Source organism: Pseudorasbora parva, chromosome 12, assembly GCF_024679245.1.
Source record: "Pseudorasbora parva isolate DD20220531a chromosome 12, ASM2467924v1, whole genome shotgun sequence".
NCBI classification, from domain to species: Eukaryota; Metazoa; Chordata; class Actinopteri; order Cypriniformes; family Gobionidae; genus Pseudorasbora; species Pseudorasbora parva.
In genome coordinates this window covers 23941014-23963517 of record NC_090183.1, presented here as the reverse complement: position 1 = coordinate 23963517, position 22504 = coordinate 23941014, and the positions used below count along the sequence as shown (strand labels likewise).

The following is a 22504-nucleotide window of genomic DNA, read 5'->3' as shown; positions in this document are numbered from 1 at the left end:
TACATCATTTCTTACAAAGACACATCAAATAAAAACTAAAACAAGCCTTTTAAAATGCTACAAAAGGGGTTTACGCATCTGAGCATTTTAAATGTACAGTATGCACAAGGAATTTGTTTTTAATTTTAAGATTTGCTAAAGATTTCTTTGTGTTGTTAAATTATTAGCATTTTTTAAAAGATTAGCACCGTATTTGTTAGGTGATCGCAAAGATAATCTAGGCATTGTGTATGCACAATTTAAAAAAATTGTGTTAATAAATATAATCTGATACAGATAAATATTGGCAGATAACGGATATGGTACTAATATTGTGCATATCTAGTTCAGTGTACTGTGTTTTCAGACACTATAATACATGCATGAACAGACAATAGAAACACTACCAAAGACATATACATGGGTCAGACATTTTATTTTTAACAATATCCGAGGATGAAAGCAACAATATAAATACAATTAATAAATTAACAGTTTAAAATACAGAGAACATATTCCAGAATAGGTAAAAATTTAAACAAGTAACTCAAGTCTATCTAAATCAATAAAGACTGTATATTCCCTTTTAAATAATTATAATACAGGACAGCATTAATATCTTAAGTTATGTCTTTAAATTGCAGCGTGTCTGCAAAAGGGTCACATGCCCAACATTTAACAGTCCATCTGATCACATTTCATTGAGTAGTTTCCAGTTGGACTCGCTCCACTCTCTCAGCTCACTTTTAGTATTCTAATCCAGCATGTGTGATTCAGTTTCCTGTACAGTCTTATTTCCCGGCAAACTGCGGGACTTGTCATTCCCTGGCAGCACTGTGAACATTGTGCTGAGTCATTCTTCCTGCTCTGGGGTGAAACCATGAATTGACTGTCCAGCAGGACACACAAAATCCACACTTCTGATCATTGGGTGGAATACATTTCATCCATTGCATTTCGTTAATCCCCCTCACGTCTCATTCTCACTGGCATTAAGCTTCATCCAAAGCAGAACACGAATCTAGTGCAGTAGCCCGTTAAAGCGGGGACATTGTTTGTCCCCTTCTGTTCATCGTTCGGGCAGATTGATAACCGGCACCCACTGGTCCAGAACCCGGCTGTCTCTGCAGAACCGATTTAGTTTGCTGAGGGCTGGATCCTTCCATGTGGATGACTGTGGATTCTGTGAGAGAAAAAAGAAACATTATGAAGTGCACTTGTATATTGCATGTATTCAAGATCAGTTCTGAAGGTCTGGCAGCGAGCGGTTTTAACAGCTGCCGTTAACGGACAAGTACTTGTTTTCAAAGGGCCTCTCTCTAATTTGTTAAAGATGGTCACTTCACAGAGCTTTTCTTCCAGGAAACCGTGTTTGCAGAAATGCCCCACTGTTGCACAGGAAGTTCTGCGAGCACTAAAGGCAGCCACAGAAGTTCAGCACTGCTATTAGATCACTCTGAAGAGCTGCCAGTTTACTGCAGCTCCAGACCGGCTGGAATTCCACATCACAGACACACTCTGATGGATCATTGAACTTTAAACTACTTCAGGCATACCGCCCTCAAAAAGTTGAACTAAACCTTCCTGGCAGTCAATATGAATATGCATGAACAATTCCGCAGCTGCGATCGAAGCAATGCGTGCGAGCAATAAACCAATACAAGGAGAATTAAATGACACATACGGTGACTAATACACAGTGTAGGTCCATCGACTCTCCTCCCGGTTTCACACCCTCCAGGATCTCTGCCAGACGTCTCATGTTGTTCACTCGCAAGATATTGATGTCGTTCTCGCAGCAGAACGCTTGAATCAAGGTGAAGTGAATCTGGAGCGCGACATCTTTCACATCCTCCTCATCTGTGGCCAACAGACATAAGACCACGTTGTCTGGGTCCCTGCAAAAACGTCAATAGAAGTGCATTTAGAATTGTGCAAAAGCAGAAAAAATATCTAATGAAACTTTTTTTTTTTTAATCTTACTGTGCAACCACATAAACAAAAAAGAACCAGTGTCTCTTGTCAATAGTGAAGAACAGCTTTTTAAAATATGAAGTGACAGGTAGGCCTACTGTTTGGATGGAAATGATCTTCCAATGATCACTTACACATTAAGTGACTTCGCTGCCTCATAAACTCCCACAGTGATGCATCCCTGAGGTAAAGCAGCAGTCAGGACCTCTTCCAGTGCACTTTCAACAGTGTCCATTCTAAGAAAACACATTAGCTTTAACTTACAGGCGATCCCTCATACAAAATGAACAATACAATTCTCATAAACTGCGAAATGTAGGGCAGGTGCATTGAACGAGATTTGCAGAAGAATAGATGAAATCTGATCAATGTCACACAGGTATTGCCGTTTGAGCCAACTTCTGCAGGAGTTGCAGAAAGCAACAAGACAAAAGTGCAATGACAGAATCTAAATAAAACATTACGGGAAATTATTTGCGATTTTCGTGTTCTTTCAACGGCACAAACGGACAACATGCGGCCAACTAATGTGCAACACCTGTGAGTTTTATATGAAAACATACCTTTCCGTTGCGTTGTCTCCACACGGTTCTTCAAAAGTCATATTGCACATTAGAAACGGATATCCTCAATGTATGTGCTCTCTGGTAAGCATGTAATCCTGTGCGATCCAGACGCAGAAATGTCCAGCTCGATCAGAGTGGAGTTGTAAAATGAAGCTCGCGTCATGAGACAGTGGAGTACTCGCTCCGGTCTCATTTACATACCGTCCCTGATTGGTCGGCTCACATGGACGTGCGCACATGAACCATAGACAGTAAAAGAAACACGGAGAGCGACCCGAGAGCGACAACTCTATTTGCATATAGTTAAATTCAACTAGTTTTATTATATATATTTTGTAAATATGTTAAATATAAAAACTAATTTGTAGCCAATCACTAAAGAATATAATAACAAAACAAAATAAATAATTATGCTTCTTTAGGATAACAATCTTTCTCAGACGTTTTTTTTTGGTTGAGTTTTGAGTGGTCAACGTGATTAAAAAGTGACATCTGGTGGCGGATTAGTGAAGTCTTCGAATTGATTGTTTAACTTCTATTTGTGAAACGTTCTTAAGGCAAGTTAAATAAACTCAAATATAAATATGTACATTTTGAATCATTGTAGTTTAATAATAGTCTTAAAATACACAACTATTCAATGCATACACATATCACGACATGAAATTGTGTTTAATCTGCAAAAAAAAAAAAAAAAAAAAAAAAAAAAAACATGCTAAGAAATAAGGCCACAATCATACCCATACCTTTTCTGGCTTTAATTAATTTATAGGAATCATTTCATTGGTATTACTTTACAACTTTTAACACATATCTACATCTTAATTATTATTGTTTTTGTTTTTTTACTTCTTCTTCTTCTTCTTCTTCTTCTTCTTCTTCTTCTTCTTCTTCTTCTTTTATTTTTTTTATTTTTTTGCAATGAAGAAAATAAAATCTGTAGTAGGCCTACTTCAGATTATTGAGTCCTAAATAAGAACCTTACCAAATGCTTAATAATGTTTTTGTCTGATTAATGACCAAAGGTTGATCAGTAGCCTATTTACTTAATTCCATTACCTGGAATACAATTTCTAAAGAATCATTTGTAAGAAGCTCTTAAAAGTTTCAAAATCAGTTTTCTTCATTAATCTTAACAGCATGACTGTAGTGAAATTGTCTAGTTCCCTTCATAAAATGGCAGTGATGTCCTCCCATCATGAGAAATATTGTGTTTCTCCGAAGTGTTTCCGAGCAGCTACAGCGTCTGTACGCAATGGTTCCGCACGACGTGGCAACTTCAAATTTTCCAAATATGGGAGTGAGTGCATAGGCTCAGGCGTCTGTCAAACCTGTGTATGCAAACATACTGTAAGTCCAGTTTTGATTTATTTCACATATACCGTTATTTTATCTGTATAATTGTTTATGTTTAGACGCATATTAGTGCTTTTTTTTACACAAATATACCTTCTGTGTATTAAGATTATTTAGATTAAAACTAAATGTTCAATGTGTTTAGATTGAAACTAAAAATGTCCAGCTGTTGCACAGTGCTGAAAACTGCTGTTCAGAATAGCCACAACGAGATGCATCAGATATAAGGTGTATTTTGACTCCATTGATTTCCCTTTTTTAGGGGTTGAAGGGCAGAGAAGAAAGACTTTGAGACTATAAGGCAGGTCCACTCCATGAGTCAGCTTTGTGTTGTGCTTTGAAATGATGTGGCATGTGCACTTTGAAACTGTGACAGGACACAGTACTCAGTGAACTGCGATTGTCTGTATGGAAAACATCTCAAATAGAAACTGTGAGTTATTGAAATTTGCTTTTTTAAGAGAAATGTTTCAGTAATGTTATTGTCATTTGTGACATTGTTGTACATCAAAAATAAAACATGAATCTTACAGTAGGTCTATTTTCCTTTCTATGTACATGACAGTTAAAACATTTTTCAGACCCACTTTAAATTAAGTGTCTTTAACTGCTATTTACTAACATTCGGTAATGATTTTGAATGAATCATTACAGTGCACTTATTGTATGTTTAAAAAAACACCTGCATGTAATTAAACCTGTTATTATTAATTTATGTAATTACATCTATAAATACCCTTCCCATACACCTTAATCCGGACTTAAAACTAACCTCTAAACCTGTCCTTAACCTTACCAGTCTTCCACCTCAATAGCAGCTGAAGTGTTTTGCAATACAACACCAACTCTATTAGTATATTTATTGCACCAAACAAACCAGTTTGATGTAAATACATAGTAATTAAAGAGAGCGTATAATGTGGAACCAGTTTTTCATATGCCCTGGTAAAATACAAAATGTTATTTACAATTTGTTCTAAATTCTGAAAACATGTTTTTGATTTACTGCTCCCTTCCTGATAAACAGCCTCTGTATCTATGTTCACTGATAGCATTTGACTTAGTGTGGATACAGCAGACACAATCCCCCTCTGTTGTCACTAATAACTGACTTTTATCTTTGCAAGTGCAGTTTTCTTTAGGTTTGTTTGGCACTGTGTTGTGTGATGGAGCCCAGAGGGCAAGGCTGGCATATGCCAGGCCATCAGTACCAGTCTAGTGACAGAGACGACCACTACAGATCCTCCCACCAAACACCGTATTACTACCCACCTACAGACCCAAGAGGGAGAGAAAGACCCTGGCCCCATGTGGATCCTCGTTATGGAAGCTACATGGCCAGTCCTCCTCCTAAACCAGAGTATATTCCTGGATATAGTAGCGGTTATGCATCAAACCAACCACTGCACTTCAGACCTCACTCCAGGTAACAGTAAGATTTTCCGTCATGCAGCAAAATGTGTTTTCTTAAACATTTGTTTTTTCATTAAGCATATCTGAATGTCCTCAAAACAAAATACAGTAAATATACGTTAGAAGCAAGATTTTATTTTATTCTTTATTTATTTGAGAGAGAATATCCTGTATCGTAATTAAGTTTCATTTGCGTTTAATAAAAAATTTTTTTTGATTGTCTCCAATTGAAAAAATATTTGGGAATTTTTCAGTTGGCATTCTGAGAATTGATGCAATTTATTTAACAGAAATTCAATTCAGCCAACTGAAAAATTTAGATATGATTACTCACTAGAACATTTTCAATTGGAGAAAAAAGTAATATATATATATATATATATATATATATATATATATATATATATATATATATATATATATATATATATATATATATATATATATTAAATAAATCCTGTTCTTCTGAACTTTATCTCATCAGACTTTCCAAAAAAAAAAAAAAAATTATCATTGTTTGCACAAAAATATTGAAGGAATAGTTTTAGGAATTGTCTGATGATGTACTTACTCCAAGGCCATCCAAGATACACATGACTTTCTTTCCTCAAACAAAGATAAATTAAGGTATTGAAGGAAAATATTCCAGGATTTTTCTCCATCATTAAGTGAATGGTGCACAACTTTGGTGTATAATTTTGATCTATAAATGCTCGCCTTGGTCCAACTCTGCGAAGAATGTTCATGAGACAGTTGAGTTTGCGACCTTATGCATGATGATGTCCACGCATTAGGATGGTCACACTTAGTTTACATCCATTTTTTTAACAATAAACTGAAATAATATACAGTGATGACCATTTGTTTTGATCAGCTCTCCTTCTCCACGCTTGTAAACTATTTTTATCGCCTATGTCATGTGCGTTGTTTCTAATGTGCAAACTTCACGTGCATACATCAGTATATCATTTATTTATTTATTTTTTAAATGATTGAAAATGGATTTGGACCATTGTCTATTCTGGAATGTTTTTCTTCAAAACTTTAATTTCTGTTTGACTCAAGACAATTAACTTTTATTGATATAGCACTTTATATAATACGTATTGTTTCAAAACAGCTTTACAGTGATAACAGGAAAATGATGCATGTTGACTGTTGTTCAGCTGAAGTAAGTTGATTCAGTTGTAAAGATCATCAATTATTATATTTGATTTAAAATTTAAAGCAATTCTGCAAAAAAAAAGGATGCCATCGTCCTACTCACTTCAGTTCTCATACAACAGCATCAGTACAGTCAGATCAATAATACTGCCCCAACTCAGCAAGCCAGAGGCGACAGTGGCAAGGAAAAGTCCATCAAGTGACAGAATAAAGGAGGAAAAAAACCTTGGGAGAAAGAAAAAAGAAAGTCATGTACATTTTGAATGGCCTTGTGTTTTTGGGTGAACCATTCCTTTAAGCAGCTTTAAGCAGCAAGTTCCTTTAACTCTTTTTAGCATTGATAATAGCAAGACATTGAACTACATATTGAATTAAAACAGAAAAGCTGTAATAATATTTCACAATATTATTTTATTTTTACAGTATTAAAAAATAAAAAAGAGTCCCTGTGAACCAGAAGTTACAACTTGTTACAGAAGTTCCAAGTGAAACTGAATATTAAATAGAGGCAGGGTTTTATTTTAGCACACCACTTTCCTCCAACCGCCTGGAGAGCCGAAGCAAATTTTCATTTCATACCACGGCAAACCATTTTTTCCTGTGTATTAACTTAACCAGATAAATTGTTCACGACAACACTAGTAATGTACATTAACAAAGTAAATAGGGTACATTTTGATTTCATGAATACTTTTAATATATTGGAAGACCTTGTACCGTGTTTGTTATTAGTAGTCCATCAATGTGGATAGTTTAAAATCCCAGGTCTAACTGCTAATATCTGTTTAGGCAGGAATATGACTATCCCACTTCCAGCTACTGGCCCTACAGAGAAGACTACGGGTATTATGATTATCATGGTTATCACAGACCACAGTACAGCTCCCCAGGTACGTAATATTCAAACAAATTAATTCTCAGCCAAATTCAGTCTCATGTTCACCTCATTGCTGTTTTGTAGATGGTGGTGGCTGGAGCCAGACAGATGGTTGGAGAACAGATCAGGGCAGAGGACTGCAGCAGGAGTCTGCGAGAGCTTCGTACATAGATCAGCAGGGGTCTGTTGATGGCCTATACTGATATGCTACTACTTTTTCATGCATGAAACCTGTTTTCAGAACAAGCAAGTGACTTTGTCTATTGTATTCCATTTTAAGTGACTTGACAAATTTTATTTAACAGCTATAGCCTTGGAACAGACACTCAATATGGTGTCTCAGAGAGACAGCACAGAGAAAGTATGGAAAATAGAGATGGAGCTGGAGAGGTTTGTTTTAAGAAATTACTTTTCATAAGACTTTAGTATAAAATCTGTGTTCAAAATAAGACAGCTTTAAATATACATTACCATTAAAACGTTTGGTGTCAGTACAATGTTTAAAGAAACCAGCTGTTTTAAACATTGATAATAAGAAATGTTTCTTAAGCCCCAAAATTATTATCATATAAGAATTATTTCTGAAGGACCAAGTGACTGTCTTGGGTAATGACTGCTGAAAATACAACATTGATATCACAGGAATTTTTTAAAAGGAAACTCTTTGATCAAATACATGTAGCCTTTTGTAATGTTCCTGAGGCTGTATTTTTTTTCTTCTTCTTTAGTTGTATGATAGTGGCGCTCTTGCCAACTCTAAAGCATCAGGCCTGTCCTCGAGCAGCTATGAGCTCAGCCAGTACATCAATGGAGCTGAACACGGTGAAACAGAGCTCATATCTCACACAGGTTTGTCAGAATCAAAGTTTAGGCACAAGACCTGTCCAGTTTCCCTTTAATGCTTTGTGTTGCACAGCAAATTTGTGGTTTACGTTTCCTTTATACAGCAGTTGGCTTTAATACTTGAATCTTATTGGTCACTGGACTCATTATTTATTTGCTCATTTGATTTAGATGCTGTACCCATGGAGGTAGTCCCATTGAAGTTCTGCATCCCTCATGTGGCAGTGAGTTTTGGCCCTGCAGGTCAGCTGGTATGGGTCAGTCCAGCCCTTGCCTCTGAGGGCGAGCCTGCTCAAGTGGAGCTACACAGCTTGGAGGTTAGAAAGACATGGTACAAACATATTTTATGTTATGATATAAAATATTATGGGGGATTAAATAGGTTCTTTAATGATTTCAGGTCATTCTCTGTGACACACAAGAACAGCAGAATATGAGAGACTTTCCTGGACCACTGGCCAGGTATAATTCAAAATATCCCTCTCACTGTGATAATTAAACTTTGGATAAGTGCAATATAAAATATATTTAAAAAAATATTTTATTGTTGATGTTGTTGTTTTTTCCTCAAAAGATTCTGCCTGGTCCTCATTAAACAGCATCATTTATTAACCTTTTTTTTGCTAGTCATAAAGGGGGCATCCCATTTAGCCTCCATAGGTATTTTAAAGGGCCCCTATTATGCTATTTTAAATGTTCCTTTTTAGTTTATTTTAGTATACATTCATCAAATATCCAAAACACTTAGATTTTCTCATAATATACATTGCAGCATCACCTCTTTTCTTATTTCTGAAACAACTCGATCTAGGATCCCGCCTTTCTTAAATCCTTCCTTTTCCTATTTTTTCCTCCTCCTTTTGCCTACTTTACGCTGAATGGTCCGATAGTCAAGTCAGAATTATGAGTTTATATCTCATATATTCTTACCGTACAAGTAACTTTTTTTCTTGGACAAGTGAATGACCAATTTTCTTCGAAATCAGAAAGGCATAATGTTAAGCCCTGTGGAGGACAGTATAGCAGGATATAATTTGTACACTGAATGAAATGCAAATCTTTTGAAATGCCATCTACTTAAATATATTGCTGCTTGTCTTCTTTTGTGAAGGGAGGATTTGCATAAGGTTGATGCCATTAACTTTGCCCTGCAAATGTCAAAAGAATGCCTGAAGGATGAGAAATTAGAAGATGCCACTTCTGCTGCCCTCTTGTGGCATCTCCTTATACTGCTGTGCAGACAGAATGGAGTAAGTCCCATTACTCATTATTACAGTATATTGACGTTACTATTACTAAGCTGATGTTGAATAATTCTTTAGAGCATTCTTTTCAGCTTTGTTTGTGAGGTCTGATTGCCCATTGTACACTGCTAATATGAGTCTGTGTTGGTGTAATGTAGCGAATTATGGGCTCAGATGTTGCAGAACTGTTGATGAGGGACTCCATGGGTGCATGTGGCGAGCCTGCAGATGAAGAAGAAAGTCTCATTGACCTTAATGAAACCCCTACACCTGGAAAAGAGACCATAAATATTGCTGACCTTCTGACTGGATACCCTCCAACTGACAAAGAGGCCACAGAGCAAAACCTTCAGAAATACACAAAACTATTGCTGTCTGGTAGGAAGAAGGTCAGCCAATATACACATTATACATTTTATTGGAGAACAATATTTCCATGCCATTGCAAAGATAGATAAATAATCAATATATATTTTTAATCCATTTTTCCTATAAGTCTATACATTGTAAATGTATACACTACCATTCAAACGTTGTGGTCATTAAGATTTTTTTGAAGATGATTTTGAAAGAATTCTCTTATATTATCTGATATTTTAAATATGCAGGGAGTGCAGAATTATTAGGCAAATGAGTATTTTGACCACATCATCCTCGTTATGCATATTGTCTTACTCCAAGCTGTATAGGCTGGAAAGCCTACTACCAATTAAGCATATTAGGTGATGTGCATCTCTGTAATGAGAAGGGGTGTGGTCTAATGACATCAACACCCTATATCAGGTGTGCATAATTATTAGGCAACTTCCTTTCCTTTGGCAAAATGGGTCAAAAGAAGGACTTGACAGGCTCAGAAAAGTCAAAAATAGTGAGATATATTGCAGAGGGATGCAGCAGTCTTAAAATAGCCAAGCTTCTGAAGCGTGATCATCGAACAATCAAGCGTTTCATTCAAAATAGTCAACAGGGTCGCAAGAAGCGTGTGGAAAAACCAAGGCGCAAAATAACTGCCCGTAAACTGAGAAAAGTCAAGCGTGCAGCTGCCAAGATGCCACTTGCCACCAGTTTGGCCATATTTCAGAGCTGCAATATCACTGGAGTGCCCAAAAGCACAAGGTGTGCAATACTCAGAGACATGGCCAAGGTAAGAAAGGCAGAAAGTCGACCACCACTGAACAAGACACACAAGCTGAAACGTCAAGACTGGGCCAAGAAATATCTCAAGACTGATTTTTCTAAGGTTTTATGGACTGATGAAATGAGAGTGAGTCTTGATGGGCCAGATGGATGGGCCCGTGGCTGGATTGGTAAAGGGCAGAGAGCTCCAGTCCGACTCAGACGCCAGCAAGGTGGAGGTGGAGTACTGGTTTGGGCTGGTATCATCAAAGATGAGCTTGAGGGGCCTTTTCGGGTTGAGGATGGAGTCAAGCTCAACTCCCAGTCCTACTGCCAGTTTCTGGAAGACACCTTCTTCAAGCAGTGGTACAGGAAGAAGTCTGCATCCTTCAAGAAAAACATGATTTTCATGCAGGACAATGCTCCATCACACGCGTCCAAGTACTCCACAGCGTGGCTGGCAAGAAAGGGTATAAAAGAAGAAAATCTAATGATATGGCCTCCTTGTTCACCTGATCTGAACCCCATTGAGAACCTGTGGTCCATCATCAAATGTGCGATTTACAAGGAGGGAAAACAGTACACCTCTCTGAACAGTGTCTGGGAGGCTGTGGTTGCTGCTGCACGCAATGTTGATGGTGAACAGATCAAAACACTGACAGAATCCATGGATGGCAGGCTTTTGAGTGTCCTTGCAAAGAAAGGTGGCTATATTGGTCACTGATTTGTTTTTGTTTGGTTTTTGAATGTCAGAAATGTATATTTGTGAATGTTGAGATGTTATATTGGTTTCACTGGTAAAAATAAATAATTGAAATGGGTATAAATTAGTTTTTTGTTAAGTTGCCTAATAATTATGCACAGTAATAGTCACCTGCACACACAGATATCCCCCTAAAATAGCTAAAACTAAAAACTAAAACTTCCAAAAAATATTCAGCTTTGATATTAATGAGTTTTTTGTGTTCATTGAGAACATGGTTGTTGTTCAATAATAAAATTAATCCTTAAAAATACAACTTGCCTAATAATTCTGCACTCCCTGTAGATATTGCTCCAGTCTTCAGTCACATGATCCTTCAGAAATTATTCTAATATTCTGATTTGGTATTCAATAAACATTTTTATTTATTTTATTATTAAGGTTGAAAACAGTTATGCTTTCTATTTTACCATGATGGATTTTTTTTTAGTATTCATTGTTGAATAAAAAGTTAAAAGTACAGCATTCATTATAAACTTAAATGTTTTGTAACATTATAAATGTCTTTATTTTATTTTTACTGACCATAAACTCATCTAAAATACTTTTAAGATCTCAAATATCTGATATTTTCTGCTCCCCTTACTGCAGGAGGCACTGGATTCAGCCATGCAGAGTGGACTTTGGGGTCATGCCTTATTTTTGGCCAGCAAAATGGACAGCAGATCCTACAACACGGTGCTAAGCAGGTTTGTAAAAGATGACTGACACATTTACCTTTTCACTTTAGCAGTAACCACTACCCATCAATAACTGGTACAGTAAGTTATGTTTTCAAATAACAAATCCCAGAACAATCCTGATCCCTCATTCATAGTGCAATGTCTCAATAAAATCTATTTTAATTAACACATTTTACAGTCTATAATCATCCTGGTATGAGGTCTGATCAAATACACATTGATACACAGTGAAAACAGTTGCAGAGCCAAAGAAAGGTCAGGTTTATATTTATGAAACCTGACAGTTGCCAGTTCTGAGCAGTCTGATATATGTTTTATATATTAGTGTTGACTCATCTTAATATACAGTATGCCTTATGAAGAATTAACATGAACTGATAGCAATCCCAGTTTTATTCCATAGTGATGTCCACAAGTACTCACCCTGCACCATAGGTGAGACAGTGGCATTTCTATTACCTATTTCTCTCTCAAGAAACCTTCCTCCATCTAGGTTGAGTTTAGGGCTTCTGCTGGTTATCAAATGGGCTCCCCATTTCCTCTATATTTTGTTGATTTAAGCACATGACTTCTGGGTGAGAGGCTGGCTGAAGCTAAACGGTAGAACCAGCATCTTAGTTCCACCCCCACTATCCATCTTCAAACTCAAGATGTTCTTAGCCCTTCACCTTGTTGTCTCTGTCACTACTTGTTGCATTTTACTCTTTTTAATTCTCTATTCATCAAAATAGTTTCTGCAAAAATATTAAGCAGAACAATTGTTTTCAACATTGATAATAAAAAATTATATTTTCCTTGAGCACCAAATCAGCATGAATTTCTCATGAATCATATGACAGCTTCACCATCACGGGTATAAATTAAGGCTATATATATATTCACTGCTTCCAGCACTTGGTCTGCACATCATAACCAAACATCTCCCAACCCCTTCTTTGCTGCTGCCATGGGCCAGTTCACTGGCTCTTTCCGGGTATCTCAAATTTTCTGTACTCCAAGAGTCTTCACTTTCCCTCTGGCGTACCATCCCCTCAGATACTTGATGACATTGCTGCCCCCCACTTCATCACTTGCCCAGAGATTTATGGGCACTCTGGTTTGCCTTCTGCCCTGGAATCTCTTCCCTCTCACCAGGTTGCCCGTTGCGTTGCACACTACTGGTTGGTTGCGAGCACTTCATCTTTGTCTGCCGTATCTTTAGATCCCTCTCATTTTTACATATCTTCCCACATCACAGACCTGGAATACATCGCTTGGCTCTTTCATCGTTGATTGTCTATCCTGTGGGTTATCATCTTCCCCCACTCTTGTGCTACCCTGGAGGTATCTTTTAATATAACTCAATATTGGGTTCCTCCTCACTGAGAATGTGCTTCAGCCTGCCAAGCCTCTGCACCCCTGCTCTGATCGTTCCTAATGTGGTCCCCTGCGGTCTTTCCCAGCTGTCACCGTTCTTCCTAGGTTGCCAGCTAGTCTTTCCTAACTATCACTGGCTCTGCCAAAAAGAAGTATGCAAAATATGATAGTTTATTGCAACCAGCTTCCCTTTACAGGCCTTGTACCATCTGAGAGCCAGATACATCAGTATCCCCTCATCCTTCTCAAGAGCCAACACTTGTAAAAATGTAAAAAACTTATTAAAAAAAGGTTTGGATGTTCTTCACTGTGAGTAAAGAAGACAGCAAAGTTCCAAATTTGAATACTTGTAAGGGCTAAGTAAACAGTGGGGGAATCACCACGTAAATGTTCAGAACAACACCTAATTAGACTCTAGTCTATTCAAAAATACTGATATTCCGATCGATATGTATCAATACCGAAATGTCTGAAGCAGGTCCAATACACCTTTTCTGCAGAAACGATACACCAATACAAGCTGTGCATTCTCACTCTCTTTTCTCATACGGTGAAGAGACACACTCCCGCACTCACTCGTCTCATTCTCTTCAGTAGCTGAGAAATATAACACGTTGTGTAACAGTATATAGGATGTGTGTGTAAACTCTTAAAGTAACAGAAGTCTAATATTCCTGATGCTGTCTGTCATGTTAATCAAATAACAAAGACAAAGAAAATCACTCTCTTGACTAAATAACTTTTGTAATTTTAACTGTAAGCATTAATCTGTATTTGCAATGAAGACTATCCAGTGTTATTTTACATTTGATTACTTGATTATTTCTGTAGTATTTATTATCTGAATATACTGTTGGACTCGCCAGTGAAAGAAAAATCCATGTTTGTTTCATATCATTCTTTATTTTATTGCATTTATAAATGTGCTGTTTTTTGCAATTTGTTTATTTGTTCTAATTGTATTACTTTTTATAGATGTCACTATTTATTTTTATGAAAATAACATTTTGCATTGAAGAAAGAGTAGAGTTTTCTTTGTGTGCTGTCAATTTACATGTGACACAGCATATACGTACATATACAGTTTATATTTTGACAGAAAAACAGAATTGGCAAAAAAATCTATATTGGAAGGTCACACTTCAAAAAATGAAATCAGCTAAAAAAATTACAGTTTGTGCATCTCTATTTAGCAGACTGACTGTTTGTGTGTTTGACAGATTTACAGGCAGTCTGGCTCCCAGTGACCCTCTGCAAACTCTCTTCCAGCTGCTCTCTGGGAGGATTCCATCTGTTTCCATGGTAATTTACATTCTGTGCTGTCTTAGTTTGTGGTTATTAAATGTATTTTACTTATTATTATTATTATTATTATTATTATTATTATTATTATTAATTGTTTAGTTATTGAAGTACATCAAGTTAAACTAAATGAAAATAAGAAATGTTGCCTTGGCAACTATCTGGAATAAAATTATTTTATATTCTATAATCTATATTATAATATTTTTAGTTAATAATATAAGTTTTAGTTTTTGTTTAGTAATGTCCTCGGCTAGATTTTTCACAAAGCTATGGAATGGAAATTAAGAAATTAATACTTTTATTCAACAAGGATGTATTAAATAAATCAAAAGTGGCTTTGAGATTGTTAGAAAAAAAAAAATATACATGAAATATAAAGTGGCAGTTATGAGAAACAAAGTCATAAATGCAAGTTATATTCTCCTCCTCTCTTCTTTGCAGTCCTGGAGTTGTGAAAAGTGGGGAGATTGGAGACCACACTTGGCTGTAATGCTGTCCAATGAGACCGCAGACCCGATCATACATCGCAGGTCCATCATCACCATGGGCGATACCCTTGGTAATATCTAGTCCAGTTTCTAGAAATAACCATTCTTGTATGTTCTCTGTTATTTTGGTCAAATATAAAATGATTCTTAAATTAGATCTTGACTTTAAATATATTTTCTTAGCATCCAGGGATATGCTATATGCCTCCCATATCTGCTACCTCATAGCCCAATGTCCTTTTGGCTGGTACAAAACCAAATCAGAACGCCTGGTTCTTCTGGGCAGCAAGCAAAGGTGAAGATTTAGTGTAAATGCTATTGCTAACATACCTGAATGACTGTGCTCCTGACCTGAATTCAAATTGCTCTTATATTTAATCTTTTGATTGCAGTATACAGTTTTCCAAGTTCTATCACAACTCTGCCATTCGCTGCACTGAACTGTTTGAGTACTGTCAAAGGCTTGGAAATGCTCAATTTGTCATTCCTGCTTTTCAGGTACAATTCTCAACACATTACCTTTATTTAAGTTTTTCTCTATAATTAATTTGACTTGACTTGATGGTTGGTCCCCCATCAAGATGGTATTTGTTGGTGAAATTAAAATAATGAGGACATCATCAATTGATATTCTGGCTGTTTCAATGTATTTTGTTGAAACGTTTAAAGTTATCTGAATAACTGTCATCTGTTACTGTCAAGCAGATGAAAAAAAAATGGTTGGTGTATCCAACGATCCCCCTTTATAGAACACAAGGCTCATCATAAATACTGAACAAACACTTTACAGTTAATAATTTAACATTACTGACAAAACAGTAACTGCAAATCTATGTTTTGCTACCTGGATTCTATCGCTTTCAGTTGTCTGTAAAAAGATAGCTGGAATTTATTGTTGAATCTATTTGTATAGTCAATTTGTCCCATTTTAAATGTGCTTTGTGTGTTATTCACGGCATTCCAGCTGAACACCAATGCTGCCATTTAGTCTTTTTGCCATTCTGTGTGTGTAACCGCCCAGTGGTATACACCCTTAAAGGTGCCAGGAAGAACCAAAAATGGGGTTTCACAGTGATCCCATAGAACAATTTGTGGTTCCCCAAAGAACCATTTTGTCTTACCATTTTATAGTCTAAAGAGTTATTATCTTTTAGAGTCTTATCTTTTATAGTCTAACCTTTTTGCACTACAAAGAACCATTTGTGCAATGGAAAGGTTCTTTAAATATTAAAGGTTCTTCATGGAACCATACACCCTGCTAAAGAACCATTTAAGAACATTTTTAAGAGTGTACCCTCTATAGGCCAAACATTTCAAACATTCAGATTATATGGCTCTTTCACATTTATATGTTGCTGTACAATGGTTCACTGGGTGATTATGTGATATATCTATTGCATGATATTATGTTGTGTTCTGTGTAGGTGTACAAATTCCTGTATGCATGCCGGTTGCTGGACTGTGGTCTGTTTTCTCAAGCCTTCCATTATTGTGAGGTGGTGGCAAAAGCCCTGGTCAGGCTAGAGGAACCCCATGTAGTGCTGATTGGAGAGCTTATTAAAGTAACACACACCTGTACATACAGTACTAAAAACTAATCATGTAGTTTTGTTCATTTTGTGTATGCATCAAAATGTGTATGCCTCTTTTGTGATCTATCTGTTTGCCTACACAGTTGGTGGACAGACTGAAGTTCTCTGAGGCACAGCTCAGTGACACGGGTGTCAGTCAGACTTTCCTGGACCCTGATTGGCTGGTGCAGATTCGCTGCAGACACCAGACCATGCTGGTAAACCCAATGTTTGTACAATATATTTATGATAGCCGTTAGTCCACTTTACGTTTTTCAGGATTGTCTATGGGAAGACCATATTAATTGTACAGACCACACTTCTGATTTTACTTCTTGTGGGCCTCGCTGAACGATATTAACCTTGCATTGACATCTGTCTTGGGTAATATGGTCACAAGTTGTCAGCAAAACCAGATAGAAGTTTATACCTATTTATAAAATGACCCCTTGTTATTGGATTTCAAGGAGATGATTTTGTGACCTATGGTGCTACATTAGTAAATATGTTGATAATATGCAAAAAAGCTTCCAAATGTATGCATTTTAGTCTCAGTGGATAAACAAAAAAATGTATATCACCAAATTTGTATACTCATAATATATATGAAAGTATGAGAAAAATATAATGTATATATTAATACAATTGTATGTAAAATATAGTCATATGAACTGAATTTCACGTACAGATGTTTATTTCTTACTTGTTACCTTTTTTAACCTTTGTTTTGCTACAATTATTGATCGTCTTGTAAGTTTCATAGATGTCCAGGGCACATTAGGACACATTTTGTATTTAGACTGCAAAGGTTATGTGGTGTCATCTGTTTGTTTTTCCTCTGAACTTGGATCAAGTAAAAAATGTTTTGGACTCTAATCACAGCTGTATTTAGAGCTTACCCCATATCATTTGATATTGATGTAATAGCAGATATAAATAGGGCATAAGACCATATCAAACTAGCCACTTTCCTTAATGATCCATATGATGACCTTTCCACTGGTTCCACTGACCTGTTTATTTGCTTAGGTGGGAAACTACTGTAGTGAGACACACCAGTCACCAGTTGGGGAGACTACTTGGACTCATGAAGACAGCAACAAGTGTTCAGGTTATTAAAATATACCAGAGATATACGAGTATGTGCCCATGATTTTGCCCTTTGAGCCACTAGGTCACAATAAAACTCAGACGTCCATTGGTGTTTCTTAGTTTGCTAGTAGGTTGCAAACATTTCATGTGTTTTGTCTCTTGGCTTCTCTGTAGATTTTACAGAAGATTCCCAGACAGAGGCATTTAACCATGAACCCTCAAACCCATCTCAATCCATGATACCGCAAACTGATGCCCGGTTTCAGGAGTCTTACTCACCAGTGAGCCTGTCTGAAGAACAGGCTCCTAGAACTGTTGCTCCAGTGCCACTGTACCCGACCCAGCAACCAATGACACAGCCTGTGGAAACCTTTGTGCCTCCACCAGTTTCAACTGACCAAAGCCACACTAATTTTCATAGCAGCAGTAAACATGATAACTTTCACAGTCACACTGCTGCTTCCACTTCGCCTCCCAAAAGCTACAGTAATACAGGTTAAGATGACTATGGAATGAATCAGTATATGTTTCAGGGGCTGTTTACACAACAGTTCTCAACAAAAAACGTAACTTTTGGATTTGGATGTTTATTGATATGACAACGTTGTTTTGGGGGCCTGAAAACCAACTTTTGAAAATGGGTTTGAAAGTTTGCGAAAAATGCGAAGGAAAACCATCTGTTTTTAGTACATCATTGTCGTGTAAACATACCCTTATATTTCATTCTTCAATGATTTCTTGAAACTAATGTGTATATATACACTACTGTTTAAAAGTTTGGGGTCAGGTAAAAAAATAATTTATATATATATATATATATATATATATATATATATATATATATATATATATATAAATTATTTTTTTAATATAAATTATATTAAAAATATATTAAAAATATTATATTATAAATAATATAATATAAATTATATATATATATATATATATATATATATATATATATATATATATATATATATATATATATGTATGTCTTTGTCTAAAACATTTTTGAAAATCTTACCGACCCCAAACTTGTGAACTGTAGTGTACACATTTGCAACACTAATTTATAATATTTATTTTATTAATATAATATTAACTTATTTTCTAAGGTGGTGACTTTTCTGCTGATGCAATAATGGTGAGATTTTTTTTTTTATTAACCTTGGGGAAGTTGTCTGTGTGTTTTGAAGGAAGTATAACACAAAAATATTACCACTAACCTATATGCAGTTTAAATGTATTTATGTTTGTGTGTTTCATACATTGGTCTGTAATTGTAAATATGTTTATTACAATTCAAGCAGGGTGCTGCTGAAAACAACGCTATAGTTGGGAGCGTAAATCAGTACGGGACAATTCCAAGTGAGGACAACAACAGAGAAGCCAACACACAATCAGTTAAGGTATATATTACATCAAATGTTTACATGATTCCCGCTTTACTTTTTGTCCTTTTGTGTATTTTGTAATTATTATTGTTGTATTGTAACAGAGCTCTAAGCCAGGATGGTTCAGTGGCTGGTTCAAGTCCAGGCCAAAAGAAGACCCCAAAGAACAAATCCCAGACCCCAATTCTACCATGAGGGTACCCATACATTACCCATAAAGTGATTGTAAAATAACAGATAGGGAAGTTTATGATTTAAAAAAATATATATAAATTAGAAATACATTTTTATGACAAAGAGGAAAAACAGTAAAACCCCATTATGTATCATAGCAACCAGCCAAATTTCATAGCATTTCAATCATTGAAATAATTTAAGGAATTCAACAATTGTTGAACAAGTTAATTTTAATGTGTTCAAAAATAACATTCAAATTAATGTTAACAATGTGTTAAAAACATGCATGCCAATTCATGCTTACAATGTCTTAAAATCAGCTATACAAACATGTTAAAATCTAAAATCATGCTGCTTATAAAACTTATATGCAACTTATAAAAACTTTCAGACAAGGCATTATCATGCCAACATAAAAGTATGTCCCAACAAGCTTTACTTTCTAGCTTTATTTATAGTTACTTAAACCTGATGAAGATCCTTTTCATGTTGTAAATATCCTTCCGCTGTTCATCTGTAATGGCCCTAAAAAGCATTTGCACAGTGACAGTGTTAGGCTTTGTTTTTTGCTATGCCTTGTTTGCAGTCAAGTAACACAATTTTGTTCTGTTTTCTGTAAGGAGCCAACAGCCAACTTTCCTTTCCCTTCTCCTCCTCCAGCCATGCCAATGGCTTCACAGACTCAATTCAGTGGGATCAATCCATTTTCTAGGAGCGCTGGTGAGTAAAGGTTTTGGCCTCACTGACATGAGTGAGCATGAGCTGATAGAATCAAAATGTCTGCAATCACTGCTCTTATTCTGCTTTCTTAGCATATAATAAACAGAAGTAAAAATAAAGTCAATTGAAGCAGTTTAAAAATAAGTAAAGTGAAAAGTGTTTTATAAAATACATTTTCAGTTTAATGTTACATTTTTAAATGTTATAAAAACACTTCATAATGTTCAGTGATGTCATTTATAAGATATTAGTTAATAATGAACATGAAATTGTTTTCAGAACATGACTATACATATATAAATGATTAATAAATGATATGCTTACATTTTATAAATGTTTTGTTAATTCAGTTTTAAGTAATTTATAAGTTATTAGTAAATGATGAAATAATTTACAAAACTTGACTATATGTTTATAAATGATTAACAATTGGTATGCTAATGATTTACAAATGGGTTATTTTAAAACAATTTGCAAATCCTGAAATAATCAAACAATCATTAGTAGATGGTAAAGTTATTAGGTGATATATTGGTAACACTTTAACTTTTTTTGTTTTAACTTTTAACTTTAATTAATGTATTAACTAACATGAATGACTGAGCAATACATTTGTTACAGTATTTTTAAAATCTTTGTTAATGATAGCTGTTCATTGATTATTTTAGTTCACAGATGTTAGTGCTTTAACCTTTCAGTTACAGTATATCAAAATCTATGAGTTACTTATTTGATAATTAAACTATTGTATTTTACTATTATATAGAATAGATATCTTTGATATCCCCTAACTCAACCCAAACCTAAATATAACCCACTTTTCAGCCATTTCACAAAATAAAAACATAATATAGACTTATTTACCGTGCCAATTATCTTTAATTAAGTACCTAATTATAATATACTATTTGTATGGATCATGTTAAGCTCCCTACTCCACCCTACAGTATTTCCCTAAACATAACCTCAGAACTAAATTTTGAAAATATACAAAACGTGACAGGCAGATAAATGTACAGTCGCAATAATTAATTTAAAATACGACCAAAAGCAGCATAAATAATAGACAAGCTACATTACCAGTGCTCTGACAGCAAAACATAATTTTGTGTGAGTTACAGAATCCAATTAAAGTTGTTAAAAGCTCCAAACATTCCCCTGATCCGCATGTCCATCCTCCAAAGCGTCACGATGCATCTCGCTCAAACCTTTACTACTTTGTAGTTTGTACTGCACTGTAAGTGCTGACTGGTGAGGGTATAGACAGCTGTCTTCTCTGACACGCATGGAGTCTTCAAACCCTGTGCACCTGATGTGAGCTTCAATGGAAGGTAAAACTGATTCTGAGGTTCACTAGCATTAGACCACACACTCCATACAGAACCCAAGTCTGTGCTGATGAGTGAAAGGATTTAACATAACCCACTGGAATCTCTAGACTGTGAGTTATTTATAAATATTTATCCACAAATAAATAACTTTTCTTAAAAATAAGGCTTTAGCATACCTGCATGTTTGTGCTTTTGAACACAGACCCGCTTACAACTTCACAATACACCAATAAATGATCTACTGATCATCTACTAATGTTTTCATTACTTCACGATTAACCGTCATTGACACTAAAGCAATTTTGACATAAATATTTTAGGGATTTATAAGCAACAAAACATTTGTAAATCATTAGCATACCACTTACTATTTTTAAATGTAGTCACGCTTTGTAAATGATTAATTCATAATTTACTAATAACTTGTACATGCACTCCCCTTGTACATGACTTATAACCATGATTATAGCTTCTTTCTTTCTTTCTTTCTTTCTTTCTTTCTTTCTTTCTTTCTTTCTTTCTTTCTTTCTTTCTTTCTTTCTTTCTTTCTTTCTTTCTTTCTTTCTTTCTTTCTTTCTTTCTTTCTTTCTTTCTTTCTTTCTTTCTTAGCTGAGCTTTTGGCAGAATGAAACGTTTTAGTTAACTAAAAAGTATTTTATAAAAAAAAAAAAGTATTCATTACAAAAATATAATTCTCTTAATATATAACAGTCAATAAAGTTATAAGTTCAGTGAATTTTACATATACATAATATACATATGTGTATTCTAATTAAAGATTTATATATTACATTTTATAAATGGAAGATTATCAGAAGTTGTGGGGATTTGTCAGTCAATAGGTACTGTAATCTGGAATATATATGTATTATACATGTTTGTGCAACATATCTAGCCAGTATTTTGTACAAATTTAACTTTTAAAAGCTCAAACAAGAGGTCTAATAGGAATTTTTTCTCTTTCATTACAGGACAAAAATCATCTGGGACACTGAGTCAGAATCAAGGCTACATGTCACAGGTAGAGATCCTGATCGATGTGCATATGTATATACGCCATAGCTGTTAGCACCATAAAAAATATTCAGGTTG

The 22504-nt window shown here is 35.3% G+C and overlaps 2 protein-coding genes across 7 annotated transcripts in view; one reads left to right on the top strand and one right to left on the bottom strand.

Moving 5' to 3' along the window:
• Positions 1 to 398: 398 nt before the first annotated feature.
• gadd45ab (growth arrest and DNA-damage-inducible, alpha, b) lies at positions 399 to 2685 on the bottom strand. Its single transcript, XM_067458382.1, has 4 exons — positions 2517 to 2685; positions 2088 to 2189; positions 1664 to 1877; positions 399 to 1162 (listed from the first exon to the last, which is right to left on the bottom strand). The coding sequence occupies exons 1-4, from the start codon at positions 2564 to 2566 to the stop codon at positions 1049 to 1051; spliced, it is 480 nt and encodes a 159-aa protein (XP_067314483.1). The 5' UTR covers positions 2567 to 2685; the 3' UTR covers positions 399 to 1048.
• A 1097-nt stretch (positions 2686 to 3782) lies between these two features.
• sec16b (SEC16 homolog B, endoplasmic reticulum export factor) overlaps positions 3783 to 22504 on the top strand; it is a 98369-nt gene continuing 79647 nt past the window's right edge. For 4 of the 6 annotated variants that reach the window (XR_010908617.1, XR_010908616.1, XR_010908618.1 and 1 more), the window contains exons 1-25: positions 3783 to 3869; positions 4138 to 4308; positions 5008 to 5301; positions 7242 to 7342; positions 7414 to 7510; positions 7635 to 7719; positions 8058 to 8178; positions 8344 to 8489; positions 8573 to 8634; positions 9284 to 9422; positions 9575 to 9805; positions 11887 to 11984; positions 14555 to 14636; positions 15081 to 15198; positions 15311 to 15422; positions 15520 to 15625; positions 16552 to 16689; positions 16803 to 16916; positions 17728 to 17809; positions 17965 to 18285; positions 18906 to 18934; positions 19098 to 19199; positions 19289 to 19381; positions 19982 to 20081; positions 22384 to 22433. Coding sequence is in view for 3 of the 6 variants with exons in the window: in XM_067459535.1 (XP_067315636.1) it covers positions 5042 to 5301; positions 7242 to 7342; positions 7414 to 7510; positions 7635 to 7719; positions 8058 to 8178; positions 8344 to 8489; positions 8573 to 8634; positions 9284 to 9422; positions 9575 to 9805; positions 11887 to 11984; positions 14555 to 14636; positions 15081 to 15198; positions 15311 to 15422; positions 15520 to 15625; positions 16552 to 16689; positions 16803 to 16916; positions 17728 to 17809; positions 17965 to 18285; positions 18906 to 18934; positions 19098 to 19199; positions 19289 to 19381; positions 19982 to 20081; positions 22384 to 22433 (2787 nt within the window). In the remaining 3 variants the exon portion in view is untranslated. Of the gene's footprint in view, positions 3870 to 4137; positions 4309 to 5002; positions 5302 to 7241; positions 7343 to 7413; positions 7511 to 7634; positions 7720 to 8057; positions 8179 to 8343; positions 8490 to 8572; positions 8635 to 9283; positions 9423 to 9574; positions 9806 to 11886; positions 11985 to 14554; positions 14637 to 15080; positions 15199 to 15310; positions 15423 to 15519; positions 15626 to 16551; positions 16690 to 16802; positions 16917 to 17727; positions 17810 to 17964; positions 18286 to 18905; positions 18935 to 19097; positions 19200 to 19288; positions 19382 to 19981; positions 20082 to 22383; positions 22434 to 22504 lie in introns of all 6 variants that reach the window. The other 2 variants (XM_067459537.1, XM_067459536.1) reach the window with 2 other exon arrangements.

What these genes read in the sequence shown, in the direction of transcription:
- gadd45ab (XM_067458382.1), bottom strand. Translation starts at nt 2,566, where the DNA reads ATGTGCAATATGACTTTTGAAGAACCGTGTGGAGACAACGCAACGGAA. An exon ending in GGAGACAACGCAACGGAAAG is followed by an intron (nt 2,190 to 2,516) that starts GTATGTTTTCAT and finishes GTGTTTTCTTAG; the next exon opens with AATGGACACTGTTGAAAGTG. An exon ending in GCAGCGAAGTCACTTAATGT is followed by an intron (nt 1,878 to 2,087) that starts GTAAGTGATCAT and finishes ACGTTTTTGCAG; the next exon opens with GGACCCAGACAACGTGGTCT.